The 15,121-nt window shown below is 47.2% G+C and overlaps 2 protein-coding genes across 13 annotated transcripts in view; one reads left to right on the forward strand and one right to left on the reverse strand.

Moving 5' to 3' along the window:
- The window catches only part of RPN2 (ribophorin II), a 42,000-nt gene extending 37,277 nt beyond the window's left edge, over positions 1–4,723 (reverse strand). For both annotated transcript variants that reach the window (XM_004585793.3, XM_012927186.2), the window contains exons 1-2: positions 4,595–4,723; positions 1,695–1,888 (exon numbers count right to left, since the gene is read on the reverse strand). In XM_004585793.3, coding sequence (XP_004585850.2) covers positions 1,695–1,888; positions 4,595–4,607 — 207 coding nt within the window. In that variant the 5' untranslated portion in view covers positions 4,608–4,723. The remainder of the gene's footprint in view (positions 1–1,694; positions 1,889–4,594) is intronic.
- Positions 4,373–15,121, forward strand: part of MROH8 (maestro heat like repeat family member 8) — a 44,457-nt gene continuing 33,708 nt past the window's right edge. For 9 of the 11 annotated variants that reach the window (XR_009247488.1, XR_009247489.1, XM_058679937.1 and 6 more), the window contains exons 1-4: positions 4,373–4,741; positions 9,652–9,773; positions 12,607–12,752; positions 13,366–13,488. Coding sequence is in view for 9 of the 11 variants with exons in the window: in XM_058679937.1 (XP_058535920.1) it covers positions 4,455–4,741; positions 9,652–9,773; positions 12,607–12,752; positions 13,366–13,488 (678 nt within the window). In the remaining 2 variants the exon portion in view is untranslated. Of the gene's footprint in view, positions 4,742–5,076; positions 5,399–9,651; positions 9,774–12,606; positions 12,753–13,365; positions 13,489–15,121 lie in introns of those variants that run through there. The other 2 variants (XM_058679942.1, XM_058679943.1) reach the window with 2 other exon arrangements.

Consider the following 15,121-nt stretch of genomic DNA (forward strand, 5'->3'; position numbering starts at 1 on the left):
ACCTGTGTGGGAGACCAGGATGAGGCTCCTGATCAGCTTAGCTCCAGCCACTGTGACCACTTGAGGAATGAACCAGTGGATGGAGGATCTTTCTGTCTCTCCTTCTATCGGTAAATATGCCTCCTTTCCGATAAAAAATAAATAAATAAATTTTTTTTAAATTTATTTTTATTGCAAAGTCAGATATACAGAGAGGAAGATCTTCCGTCAGCTGATTCACTCCCCAAGTGGTCACAACGGCTGGAGCTCAGGATTATAACCGGTGCCAATATGGGATCCCAGCGCGTGTATAGGGTGAGGGGTGCGAGCTCAATCTCACACTTAAGGTGCCGGGGCATCAGATGGCCCAGGCAAGAGAGCTGGAAGCTGAGAGGACGTTCCCGAAAGGAAGGAGAGTCAGGCGATACAGTGGCAGCTGGACACAATCAGTCCATCCTGTGTCAACGGCATGGATGCTGGAAAATGTCTTTGGCTTTAACAGTTCAGAGGTCACTGGTGGAAAAACTGACTGGAGTGGCCAGGGTGAGGAGACCAAGACTCAAGCCTGAACAGCTCTGTGGAAAATGTGGCTGTGTGGGAAGTGAGAAGCTAGCAGCTAGAGGGGAGTGAAGGGTGGAGGAAAGGTTTTCTTTTCTAAAATACTTTTTTTTTTTAAAGATTTATTTATTGTGGGCCCGGCATGGTAGCCTAGTGGCTAAAGTCCTGTGCACGCGCTGGATCCCATATGGGCATCACTTATAATCCTAATGGCCCCATCTTCCATGCAGCTCCCTGCTTGTGGCCTGGGAAAGCACTCAAGGACAACCCAAAGCCTTGGGACTCTGCACCCATGTGGGAGATCCGGAAGGAGCTCCAGGCTCCAGGCTTTGGATTAGCTGAGCTCTACTGTCAACACGTATGCACCTGGAAGCAAATGCTCCTCCTTGGGCCCCAACAAGCACCCGGCCTAGCAATACCTTCCTTCTGAGATGACATACTAGACAGACAGTCAAAGAAAGATCACCTAGGCTTCTGACCTACAGGATCATCAGTTAATAAATGGGTGGGTTTTAATAAGATCTTTATTTAGTTCAAAGGCACAGTTACAGAGACAGAGATCTTCCATCCTCTGGTTCACTCCCCAAATGGCTGCAACAGCCAGGACTGGGTCAGGCTGAAGCCAGGAGCCTGCAACTCCATTCAGGTCTCCCATGTGGGTAGCAGGACCCAAGGACTCAGGTTTCCACTGCCTTCCCAGGCACATCAGCAAGGAGTTTGATCAGAACTAGAGTAGCCAGGCCTCTAACAGGTGCCCACACAGAATGTCAGCACTGCAGGCAGTGCTGTCCTGCCACAATGCCAGCCCTGTCACTGTTCTAGGTGCTATGTGTGCTCTCCACTCTGAATTCCTCTATTATTTAGCCATGCATCCAGGAAACTTAACAAACATATATGATACTCAACAGATTCACAGAGCTTCAGAGGATCCAGAACCTGTGCTGCTTTATATCATGCTAAGAGAGACATCTGGCCCGTTCCTATATCCATAGCAGGCATCTGGACAATCCATCACATGGAAATAAACACAGCTTGTCAGGAACACACCTTTGGTCATCCTCTGTTGAGCCAGAGTTCATTTCAAAGTATTCAAAAGGGACATGCGGCGGGATGAGGGTTCTGTTAGCCACTCAGGCCCGAGACTCAAGTGGACTTACCTTGGCATCTGGCACCTGGGCACCAAGGTTGCTTAGTCCCACTATGGAGTAGAAGGCAGACTGCAGATCTGTGAAAGGGCGGTCCAGTGATGCTTTTAGTCTCTCCACATCATGCTGGCTGAGGTAGTGTGTGGGCGTCAGAGCCTGGCCACCAGCTAGGATTGTCAAGGCCAACAGCATGACAGCGCTTAAACCTGGGGCAAAAAAAAAAAAAAAAACAGTTCACTACACTGTTCTCTATAAGAGCTCCAGGCATGGGGCATGCCCCTCTCCCAGACAGTGCCTGGGCACCCCGGGGGAAGGGCGAGGGAACTGGGGAGGCTTAACCAGAATAGCAGCTGGGTCGGGGGAATACATTCCTATGGCCATTTCAAGGACATCACGAGTCCTCAGCTCTCCAGGAAGACCAGATGCTAACTCCTCGTCATGCCCTGCCAGTTTCCACCTCTCCCTCTCTCTCCCATCTACCCTCCTGCCTCCTCTAGGCATTTCCCAAGATCCACCTTCTCCTGATTCCTTTCTATTCAGCAGCTGTGCATGCCATCCCCTACACTTCAAGTTGTGCTTTCAGATTTCAGCTTGCCACAGCCCTCTTGAACAGTCCTCCCTTGGGTTAGGTCCCCAGGACAGCAGCGAAGATCCAGCCTCTGACTGGGCTAACCAGCAAGTTAACCAGCCAAGCTGGTGGCCCAGCCTCTTCAAAGTATAAAGCAGGGTAGCAACAGGATCCACCTCAGGGGTGCTGGCAGGAAGATGAGTGAAATCAGAAAGATTTTAGAACAGTGACAGGCATGAAACCACCACCAAGTTCAGGCCAGAGCTCTTTTTGCAATAGATACTGTTGCTGTGGCATCCACCTGTGGCCACTAGTACTTTCCCCATGCAGGTCTGATGTCTCTGCTCAACTCAAGTTCCATGAAGACAAAGGCTGGGTCACTTTATGCACCCCAACATTTTCAGGCCTTGCAAACTGCCGGACACCACCCAGGAGCTACTGAACTATCTGCTGAGTTAAATGGAAAGTAAAATGGATCTCTACACAGGATGCTCCCCGGAGAAACAGAATAAAACAGCAGAAGCGGAATCTCTCTACTTTCCATCTAAAGGAACAAGAGCCGAGAAAATTCTGGAATGAGATGCTTTAGGGTGATGTGAATTGTCTATCACCCTAGTGGCAGTGATGACAAGTAGCCACGAGGCTGACAGTAACACTCCGAAATCCTTTGTCCATGGGGTCAAATTAGCTTGAACTAGACTCTGTTACAGACAAATAAAACAAATTTGACAACTGAGGCACAGGGCACCTTGCACAAACCTAGCCTGGGACACAGACGGTTGTCTAACAGGACCAAGTTCACATCCTGCTATTTATAGGAGAGATGTCTGTATTAGCGATTATGCAAAGAATTTTTTTCTTCTGTTTTCTTAAATCCGTCATGTTAACCTAAAAATTATCAAGGCTCTTTAAAAAAAAAAAGCAGATCTGTAATGTGGAGTGTTCACCAAATATATATTCAGTGCTACTATGTGCCAAGCACCCTTTTAAGTTGCTAGATATATAGAAGCCAACAGAACCCAACAGCCACCTCTGGAGTTTATATGCTACATGAAGTTATTAAAAACTACTATTTCTCATGTCAGAAAGTATCAAGCGCACAGAAGGGCCATGTGGGACAGGCTGTATCTTACATGTGATGGACCGTGAAGGCCTACAGGCAATGAAATATGCCCCATTCAATCCTGAGGGAGCAGCAAATCACCGCTTTGTGGGTGGAAGCTACCCCACAAAAAGTAAGTCCAAAGACGGAAGGGGCAGTCGATAGATGGGGTTTTCTGAGCTCTGCAAAACTGTGGAGAAGCAAAGGGTGACAATCAGGAGATGAGGTGACACGCTGGGCGCAGGCCACAGAGGTATGTGGAAGACACAGCAGGGACACGGGCTTCGGCCAAGTGAGATGAGAGTCACCGAGAAGTTCTGAGCACAGTGTGACCTGACTGATATCCTAACCAGGTCAGTGTGTGGAGAACAGAATGCACCAGAGACGACACGCGTCTGACCCGCAGGGGAGGCGGTGAGACACAGTCTATCAGGGAAATGAAAGAAAGACTGAGAAGCTAAAGCCGGATCCCGGGCGCCTGCGTGCATGACTGACCTATCAGGCTCTGGCCAAGAGTAACTAGCATTTCTCCAGCTCAACACTTATATGTCAGCATCAGAATCCCCCTACCTTGGAGGAACGACAGCAGTTGACATTTTGGATTCAAATCCCAGGACTTTATCTCACACCAAGCAGTGGGCGTGCATCCGGACACTGCTCAAGCACCAAGGCCATTAAATTTCCCTGAGCGTCCCCAAGGATGCTGTACACTAGTCCGTAAACCACGCAGGTAACACAGCAACTCCAGGAGGCGGATCATGTCTGCAAGTCTGCACCCAGCCACACTTCCCAAAGGGAGACAGTGGTTTCCTCGCCCCCTTTCCCTCGAAGAATAAACGAAGTGGACGAAGGACGGAGATGTGGCCAAAGGCTCACAAGAACTTAACAGACCACATGGGCACCAAATCTTAAGACGGCCGGGCGCGAGAGCCCGAATGAATGAGTGAAGGCCGAGGATGGGCCTCGGAGGCTCCCGTAGCTCAGCCTTACACATCCCAGCACCCCCAGCACCCCCCCCCCAGCCCCCCGACAGACGCGGACGACTCCCTCCCAACTCGCGGCCCTCTTGCCGACCCTCAACCTCGCCAAAAGCCCGCGGCCCATGTCCCTGCCCCGCAGGGGAAGAGGGCCCCGCCTGGCCGGCTCCCGAGTGACGGGTACCGCCGGTCCGCGGGCTACAGCCCTCTCCCCGCAGCGGACCGGCCGCGGGGCCCAGGCGCTGAGCCATGCGCAACGCCTCACCCGGCGGCGCCATTCCTCCCAGCAGGTCCCGCCGGAGCCCGAGTCTCAGGCTGACTTCCGCTCGGGCAAGTGGCTCTTCGAGCGAGCCGGAGGGGACGCCAGGGACTCGCGGCAAGCTCTGTGTGCCGGGATAGGCTCCAAACACAGGTCAGTCCCTGCAGTCACACGGGGACCTGGGCCGCTGTGGGCCTCCACGAACAGGACGCTGACCCTCGCGCGCCGCTAGCCTTGCGGGAGCGGCGTCCAGCCCAGCCAGCTCCCCCACCCCTGCGCCTGGGCCCACTTGGAATAGCCCGTTCGCAACGGTCCAGTTCCGGGCGCTACCGGGATTCGATAGGACGAGGCCTCCAGGTGGGCCGGAGACGGGGCCGCGTCTGATTGGCCCGTTGCGTTGATTGGCTCCTCGCGCTGTCACTCATTCGTTGCCTTGCAGCCCGGCTAAGTTGAAGCGACTCGGAAGGGAGCAGTGGGGAGGGGGAGCTCGCTAACCAGAGGCTGTCGTTTCGGTTATTCGTGAAGGAACCTTGGGTGACGCTTTTCCTCATGGTAACCCTTAGGAGCGTGCGAGTTTTAGTCTAGTTTTATAGACATAGGCCCCCACGTTCAGTTCCTTAGTCGCACTAGCCACATGTTAGAGTGCTCGTTAACTCGTGGACGTCATATTGCCCAACGTGAAATTTACCACAGAAAGTTCGATGGGGCAGTGGTGGGCTAGACTATGTAAAGAACTATCCGGGAGACTCGACTGCTGCATTTTCCGAAAATTCTGCCAATTGGTTCAACACGGCCATTCACAAGATGAAAGTACGTGGGCTTACAGTGCAGGAAAGGCAGATTTCAAGGCCCAACACCTCATTTCCTGATTCCTGCGCTGCTGTGACTGCTTCTATGACTTGTACTACCTGACTCCATCGCGTCCCCCCTCTTCCCGAAGCAGCTGTGACAGCTTAATTTTTGGGAACATCCTAGAGGTGTTTATACCACAAAATCAATGAATACTACGAACCAGGGCCTTGTTGACTACTTCAACGTAATTATGGAGCAAAAGTCCATAGGAATGTAAAGTGTGTCAAGTCGGCTTTACGTTGTGAATGGCACAAAAAAAATTCGAGAACATATTCAAGTATTCAAGAAGTGTGATTCCATTCAGAAAAGCAGTCACTCCCCAGTTTCAGCACCTGTCTGGGTGGTTTCAAAGCAATGTTTTCTGTCATGTGGAATTTAACTCTGTCAGGAGCAGGCACTGCAATGCAGCGGGTTAGATTGCCTCTTGGGGTGACTGCATCCTGTCTCTGAATTTGGGCTTCCTATTCAGCTTCTTGCTAAGTGTGCATCCCGGGAGGCAGCTGATAATGCCTGATGAAGGACTGCCAGCCACGTGAGAGACCCAAATTGAATTCTACACTACTAGCCTTTGGCCCCAACCCCAACTGCTGGAGGCCTCTGGGAACATGAAAAAAGAGTTGAAAGATCGTTCTGTCCTCTACCTCCTGCTCTCTCCTTCTGCCTTTCAAATAAAAAACAAATAATCAAAAAGTTTTTTAAAGTTATGGTAAAACTTTACTCTGCATTCACTGGAATGGTTAATCTAAAAAAAAAGAAGACGAAGAAGAAACTGCCACTAATAGCAAAGATTGGCAAAGATTGTGAGCCACAGGGCCCGGCGGCGTGGTCTAGCGGCTTAAGTCCTCGCCTTGAAAGCCCCGGGATCCCATATGAGCGCCGGTTCTAATCCCGGCAGCTCCACTTCCCATCCAGCTCCCTGCTTGTGGCCTGGGAAAGCAGTTGAGGACGGCCCAATGCTTTGGGACACTGCACCCGCGTGGGAGACCCGGAAGAGGTTCCAGGTTCCTGGCATCGGATCGGCAAGCACCAGCCCGTTGCGGCTCACTTGGGGAGTGAATCATCGGACGGAAGATCTTCCTCTCTGTCTCTCCTCCTCTGTGTATATCTGGCTGTAATAAAATGAATAAATCTTTAAAAAAAAAAAAAAAAAAAGATTGTGAGCCACAGAACCCTCCACAATACGCTAGTGGAGATGGAAAATGGTATAACCATTTTGGAAACAGATCAGCTGCTTCTTAAAAAAAAGTCAGTTATACAGCTCATTGGTTTTCATTCCTAAAAAGTTTATTTGTTTCTGTTTAATTTTTTTTTGGTTGGTTGGTTAATGCAACATGCACACAAGAAAAAAAATTTCAAACATCATTGTTTGAGTCTTTTTTCAAAATTGCTTTACTTAATACTGACTAAATGAAAATAAGAAGTGTTTGTTCTAAGCATTTGTTAGGAAATGAATAATGCTGTTGGACCCAGAGTGACAGCCTAGCAGCTAAAGTCCTCGCCTTGAACGCGCCAGGATCCCATATGGGCATTGGTTCTAATCCCAGCAGCTCCACTTTCCATCCAAATCCCTGCTTGTGGTTTGGGAAAGCAGTCAAGGACGACCCAAAGTCTTGGGACCCTGTACCCATATGGGAGACCCAGAATAAGCTCCTGGCTCCTGGCTTTGGATCAGCTCAGCTCTGGCTGTTGCAGTCACTTGGGGAGTGAATCATCAGACAAAAGCTCTTCCTGTCTGTCTCTCCTCCTCTCTGTATATCTGCCTTTCAAAAAAAAAAAAAGAGAAGAAGAAGAAAGAAAAAAAGAAAAAAGGGTAATTCTGCCGTGCAGCCCTGTCTCTGCTGACCTCAGCACAACTGTGAAGCTCTCTCAGTGTTATCTGTTACCGAGATGCTCATCCTGCCAGTGAGATGGTTTTCTTGCTTTTATTCCTGTTTTATTCTTGTTTTATACCTGTTTAATGCTAAGCAGTGCATGTAGTCTTGCATGTTTATTCACTTTATGGAATGTATAACATCTTTTTCCATGTTTTTCCCCTCCTTGATAGTGTGAGATTTATATTTTGTTGTATAAAGATAGAAGTTTTTAATTTCACACCTCCTGTATAGTTCCTTATTGTGTAAATATGCAGTAGCTTATCCTGTTGATGGGCTGTTGGGAGTCTACTTTTTTTGTTGTTGATAGGACTAAATCTGTAGATTTGTTGCACATGTTCCTGGTGCACAGGTGTAACAGTTAGAAATGGACTGCATTCACTAGTTAATCACACTACATGTACACCTTCAACACGACTCACTTGTGGCAAGTATTTTCACAACAGCTGCACCAATTTATGCCACCAGCTGCAATTTAATTTTTTGTTCTCTGATCTTCACTAAACATTGAATAAGCACAGATCTGCTCAGTGATTCAGTCTCCTGGTATTTTAAAGATTTTTTAAAATTCTTATTGAAAAGTCAGAGATACAGAGAGGAGGACAGAGACAGAGAGGAAGATCTTCGGCCCAATGATTCACTCCCCAAGTGGCCACAACGGCCGGAGCTGAGCTGATCCGAAGCCAGGAGCCTCTTCTAGTCTCCCACGCAGGTGCAGGGTCCCAAGGCTTTGGGCTGTCCTGGACTGCTTTCCCAGGATACAAGCAGGGAACTGGATGGGAAGCAGGGCTGCCAGGATTAGAACCGGTGTCCATATGGGATCTCGGTGTGTGCAAGGCGAGGACTTTAGCCACTAGGCTACCGCACGGGACCCCTCTCCCAGTGTATTTTTAAGCATCACCATATGCCAGGTCTGTTCTAGACTCTGGAAATCCATTCACAAGCAAAGCAACCAAAGATTCTTGCCCATGTAGACTGCACCTTTTAGCAGGAAGAATAGATGATAAGCAATAAACATCACAAGTAACTATGGAATAGGAGATGTTGTGGACTGTGGGGAAAAAATGAATAAAGGGGAAAGTATGAGAGATTTAGGGACCTTGGGGAGTGTTTTTTTTAAAGATTTATTTATTTATTTTTGGAAGGCAGATACACAGAGAGGAGGAGAGACAGAAAGAGCTTTCGTCCGATGATTCACTGCCCAAGTGACCACAACAGCCAGAGCTGAGCCGATCTGAAGTCCGGAGCCAGGAACAAGTGCAGGGTCCCAAGACTTTGGACCATTCTCTACTGCTTTCCCAGGCCACAAGCAGGGAGCTGGATGGGAAGTAGAGCATCTGAGAATATGAACCAGTGCTCGTATGGAATCATGGCAGTGCAAAATGAGGACTTTAGCCACTGGGCTACTGGGCTGAGCTGCTCAACTTATGTTTTTCTAAAGAGATAATTAATTTCTTTATTTTTTGTTAAAAGAGACACATTGACAAAGATCATCTATCCTTCACTTTACTCCTTAAATGCCTGCAACAGCCAGGGCCCTGAAAGTCACTCTAGGTCTCCCACAGGAGTGACAGGGACCGTGTGCTTGAGCCATCACCTGCTGCCTCCCAAAGTGCACATCAGCAGGAAGCTGGAGTCTGAAGCTGAGCCAGAGCTCTGAGCATCCCTCGTGGTGTCTTAACCCATGTGCCAAATGTCCACTCCTCCGGTGGGATGTTAGCAGCCACATAGAGTTTCTTACTTAGCCATTCATTCCCCCACAAGACTGGTGACATGCTGGGAGCTAGAGATAAAACTGTGACCACATAGATGAAGTTTCTTCAGTGGGGCTTATGATGAGAGGAGAGAAACACAATTAGACACAGCCATTGTAGGAAATGGGTAAATACCACAAAAGAAAGTAAGAAGGTAACTGTGGAGTAGAGTGTGTGGAAGCTACTCAATCTAGGTTGATGATCAGTAAATGTCATTTGGGCCGGGGTTTCACTCCACCTACATTGCCTATCATAGTGCCTGGGTTCAGCTCCCAGCTTCACTCCCCATTCCAGCTTTCTGGTAATGTGCATCGTGGGGAGCAGTGTGGGAGGCAGTGGAAATGGTCAGTGCTGGGTTCCTGCCACCATATAGGAGCTGAAGATGTAGCCCTGATTCTTGGCTTCAGCCTGGATGTTGCTGGTGTTAGAGGAGTGAACTAGCAGGTGGAAAAATCTCACCTTCTGTCTGTCTTCAAAATAAAACAGATAACAAATAAGTTCCTCTCTGAAAAGTTGACATTTAGGCTTGCAGTTGAGTAACGTTGAAACAACCTTGAAGAACTCTTTCTCCCTTGTTCATTCCCAGGATCTGTGGTCGCGAAGATGTAGTGATCCCTTGTGTTTCTGACAACGATTCAGGAAGTGTGGATTTGCAGCTGAGCAGCATAGAGGATATTAGAAACCGCCCAAGTAGCGTTGAAAATACAGGTGAACGGGGCAAAGACAAGGTGGGGGCAGGGAGAAGGAACTCTGCTGCCATCAAGCATGAGGCAGTGACTGAATGTTGCCTGACCGGCCCTTGAATTAGACTGAGAATGAATTTCATCCCTGACTGAGAACCTGGAATAGGATTGGCAAAACAAGAAAAGATACGTTGTTACAGATACTAAGGAAACTAAGCCTGATCCTGGGATAGATCATATCACAACCTGCCGCAAAGCCTGAATGCTTGAGAGGTTCTGAGAAGGGACAGGCAGGTGTATGGTGACACAGAGGGGAAGACTGTTCAGAAGGCCTTCCAGTTGCCTTACAAATGGCTCATGAGTATCTCATGTTGGGTATAAGTTTGACCCACATGGTTCCAAACCAAAACTTGTATTTCAGTGCAAAAAAGAGACTCCCCCCAACACATACATACATACATACATACATACATACATACATACATGTAGAGTACTTAAAGTGATTAGAAGTGGTGGTCAGCACGGTGGAAGAACTAAACGAGAGGCTGAGATGAAAACATAAGGGAGATGGGAAGCTGCTTTCAGCTGCGGTTGTCAGGTAACACCTGTGTGAGGTAGCCCTGTCAACTCCTAGCAGAGAAAAAATGAAAGGGCAGCCCATGTGGCAGGTACAGGGAAGAGCGTCCCAGGTCGATGGGATGGACAGCATGCACATGCAGCGGGAAAGATCCTTGCGTGTCTGAGGAATCACATTCGTTCATGCATACATTCATTCAGCAAATATCAAAGCCTGATCTTGCCACAGTGAACAAAAGATATCCATGTATACAGATTAACAGGCAAGTGGAACTCAGTCTGATGCGCCTGATGGGGCCAGGGCAGGGTAGAAAGCAGTTAGGAGTATATTTATTAGTGGCTAGGGGTATATTTAGCCAAAATGGGCCAAGAGGAGCCTCAGGAAAGTATCCTGCAGATGAAACCTGCAACCATGCAGGAAGGCAAAGCAGCAGTGGAAACAAGGGAACAGCTGGTGCAAAGGTCAGAGGTAACCAAGAACGCAGGTCTAATTGTTACAATTAGCATTTGACCAGGATTTGGCATAGAGTGGGAGGGGTTTGCAGAAGAGGTTTTCAGGAAATATAGAAGAGTACAAAAATAGAGAAGTGAAATCCTCACATGACGGGGCCAGCAGGTTAGGCTGCTGCTGGTGATGGTTCTGGTTTCCCAAGTCCTGACTGCTCCACTTTAGATCTGACTTCCTGGTAATTACTTGGGAAGGCAAAGGAGGATGGCCCTGCCACCCACGTGGGAATTCCAGATAGAGTCGTGGCTCCTGGCTTCAGCCTGGCCCAGACCTGGCTGATAAAACCATTTGAGGAGTAAACAACAGAAATATTTCTCTTTCTCCCTCTCCCTTTTTGTTTTTCTTTTTCTCGTCTCCCTGTCTCTGTCATTCCATCTTTTTTTAAAAGATTTCTTTATTTTTATTGGAAAGGTAGTTTTATGGAGATATGAGAGACAGAAAGATCTTCCATTTGTTGCTTCATTATACAAGTGGCCACACGCCTGGAGCTGAGGCAATCCGAAGCCAGAAACCAGGAGCTGCTTCTGGATCTCCTACATGGGTGCAGGTTACAAGGACTTGGGCTTTCCTCTGCTGCTTTCCCAGGCCATAAACTGGGAGCTGGATGGGAAGTGAAGCAGCTGAGACATGAACCAGCATCCATATGGGATGTCTGCACTTGAAGGTGGAGTATTAGCCAATTGAGTCATCACGCCAGCCCCCATTCCATCTTTCAAATAAGTAAATTAGTTCAGCTCCCCTCCAAACTTGTGTCCCTTCACGTAGTGCTGGAGGCCAGCTGCAGCCGAGTGCGGACCTTGAGAAGGATGTGTGGAGTTGGTGAGGAAAAGAGACACAGACAGATACAATCACTTCATGCCCTAGCCTCAACAGCTCAAGAGGCTGTCCTTTTTATTTACTCAGACACATCACAAGCCTCTGCACAAATGTGTGATTGTTCTGTATTTAACTTCATGACTAAGTGGGCATGCACAGATGTTTGATAATTTTTCATTTTTTACTTCATGATTAACCAGGTGCTTTTAAAGATAGTTCTGTAAGATGCTATAATCATTTTTTTCAAAGCAAACCATTATCCATTCTTTAGTAGTAGTCACACAGCCATTTGATTATTTTATCTTTTACTTCATGATTATGCAGGTATTCTTAAAGATAATTCTGTAAGATACTATAATCATTTTTATTCAAAGCAAACCATTACTCATTCTTTAGTAGTGGCCATTGGGTGATAGGCAGGACTTCAAGGACAGGGTACATGCAATTACATCTTAATCAGTAATACATTCCTACTACATTTCTATTTCTGTAACTTATCTATCACTCAATGGGAGAAAGACATCAAAAGGGAAAAAAAAGTAAAGATCCAAGACAAAAGTTTCAAATATTAAATCTCCCTACAACTACAGACTAATTGCACTCCTGTGTGCATGAATTCTCATGCATTCTTAAAGGCACACTCACCAAGACATTATCAATAACTTTGACTTCTAAGCTCACATCAGTTGCAAAAACCATCTTACAAGGACATACAATAATGCCTCAATAGATTACAGAATTCTTAAATGGGGTGGTTGAGTGTTCATGCAAAGGGGATGAAACTGTGTTAAGGTGGTTGGAGAGACGTCCACCGGGCGTTGCCTTACAGCTGGAAGCTCCTCACAGGCTTGCCAAAGGGAAGATATTCTCTTTACACCTTTGTGTCATCCACACCCACTGCACAGACCTCAGCAATAGAGCATGGCAGCATCATTCAGTGTCTGTCTTCTGATATTAGATTCAGACATCTCCGACTTCCCTGGACTCCCTCCAGAGCCCCTCTCAGACAGCTTCAGTTCCATGGCCTGTCCAGGACCCCTTGGTGAGATCGTCATTGACACGTTGATCGACTCCATTAAGGAGGGATTTAATGGTGACTTAAAGGTATGCACAGCGAACCTTACAAGTTACCCAGCTTATCCATGCTTCCCAGTGTTTTAACTGTCTCTTATATTTAACTATCTCTTGTGTGACAGTATTTATCTAGTATTTAAATATCTCGTAATTATTATGTTGTAAGCTGTTAAATTGTGTTAAATTATCCCCCAAGAATTTCAAACCTATTTGTGCAATGTCCAGTAAAATATAGTAAATGCATTAAATTAAATACTTACATAGTAAGTGCGTGGTGGCCTAGCGGCTAAAGTCCTTGCCTTGAACACGTGGTGATCACATATGGGCGCCGGTTCTAATCCCGGCAGCCCTGCTTTCCATCCAGTTCCCTACTTGTGGTCTGGAAAAGCAGTCAAGAACGACCCGAAGCCTTGGGACCCTGCACCCTCATGGGAGACCTGGAAGAAGCTCCGGGCTCCTGGCTTCAAGATCAGCTCAGCTCCAGCTGATTCCCTGAAATCTCTCCAGTGTATTCATTCCTAACAATAAAAGATCAATACCTTATTGCCTCAGATGCCAGATGTTTAATATATTGCAAGATGCTTTTCAAAAGTCTTAATGTCAGATTATAATGTATGTATTAATCATTTTTCTGCAAATTCAGGATGAACATGAAAAGCTGGTATTCCTAAGATCTTTGTCTTCTCTCAGCCAAAATTTACCCTATGATGAAACCACAGAGTCTTTCATTAACAGCCACCTGGTGGACATTGTGCATGTCCTCAGTGTAAGTATTGTGGCTTCTCTCTGGTTGTTATGTCTTGGGGATTTCCTGCCAGCTGAAAATAGTGTTCTGTGCCCACAAGAACCACCAGAGACAGTCTGATCGAGCATGTCTATGTAAAGCAAACACAAAGTTAGACTAGGAAAGAGGAAGGCAAAAGGGTATTTCTTGATAGTCCTCCCACTCAACAATGACACTGTAATTGGCTAGAAGGCATGTCTATGTTTCTGGATCCTCCTGTAACATCACAGGTCATGTGCAACATGGATGGCTGGCATGTTGGGGGCATCACAGAGAGGAAGCGTGCACACATTTACCACCCGCTCACAATCCACGCCAGTGTCTGGATCTTCAGTGTTCACATGAAAAGAGCCAAGGATGCCAGAAGCAGAATGTGGAAAGGATAGGGAATAAACCTGTACTACAGCTTCATATCAGAGCATTTATAATTACACAAATGGAAAGCTAGCCCATCACTGTGATAGGAAGGAGCAAATTAACGCTCCCCCCAAAAGACCCAACACCATAGCCTAGTGGTTAAATCCTTGCCTTGCATGTGCTGGGATCCCATATAGTGCCGGTTCATACTCCACCTGCTCCACTTCCCTTCAGGATCCCTACTTGCGGCCTGGGAAGCAGCAGAGGATGGCCCAAAGCTTTGGGACCTTGTAGCTGTGTGGGAGACCTGAAAGAAGCTCCTGGCTGCTGGCTTCAGATCAGTATGACTCTGGTCATTGCGGCCACTTGAAGAGTGAACCAGTGGACTGAAGATCTGTCTCTTCTTTTCTCTGTAAATTTGCCTTTCCAATACAAAATAAATAAATCTTTTTTAAAAAATCAACGTAATTTCTACCAGGCTGGACAAAAAAAAGGAGAGATAGAGAGAGAATAAAAATAAAGGAAATGCCAAACATTGGTGAAGTTGAACTTGTGGAACAGCCAGAACTCTTATGCACTGATGTGATGGGAATGTTGGTAGAATGGCATAGCCACTTTGGAAAACAACTTGCCAATTTTTTTTAAGATTTATTTTTATTGGAAAGGCAGGAGTTACAGAGAGAAGGCAGAGAAAAAGGTCTTCCATCTGCTGGTTTGCTCCCCCAAGTGGCTGCAGCAGCCAGAGCTGAGGCAATCCAAAGCCAAGAACTTCTTCCAGGTCTTTCACATGGCTGCAGGGTCCCAAGGCTTTGGGCCGTCTTCCACTGCTTTCCCAGGCTGTAAGCAGGGAGCTGGATGGGAAGTGGAGCACTGGGACATAAACCAGCACCCAAATGGGATCCCGGCGCTTGACAAGGGAGATTAGCTAATTGAACCATTGCGGTAGACGTGCCAATTCCTTAAAAAGTTAAACCAACTTTCCTGGTTGAGAACCTCACCTGAGGCACAGCCTGGGCCAAGAAAGGAGTGAATTTAGAAAACAAACTGCCATACACCAGAATGTTCTGGCAATTTCTTGTCTTTGCTCTTTTGTATATATTGCCATTCCTCCCTCCTTTCTCCCTCCCCTTGATAGCCCCTTTTCTGCTACCTTGTCTAAAAGGACTAGAGCTTGCCAGAGTTCTGCTTTCCTCCGTTAGAAGATTAGGCCAGCATTGAGATGGAAGCCTGCTGTGGTTTGACCAGAAGTTGGTTCTCC

Source organism: Ochotona princeps, chromosome 22, assembly GCF_030435755.1.
Source record: "Ochotona princeps isolate mOchPri1 chromosome 22, mOchPri1.hap1, whole genome shotgun sequence".
Lineage (NCBI taxonomy): Eukaryota > Metazoa > Chordata > Mammalia > Lagomorpha > Ochotonidae > Ochotona > Ochotona princeps.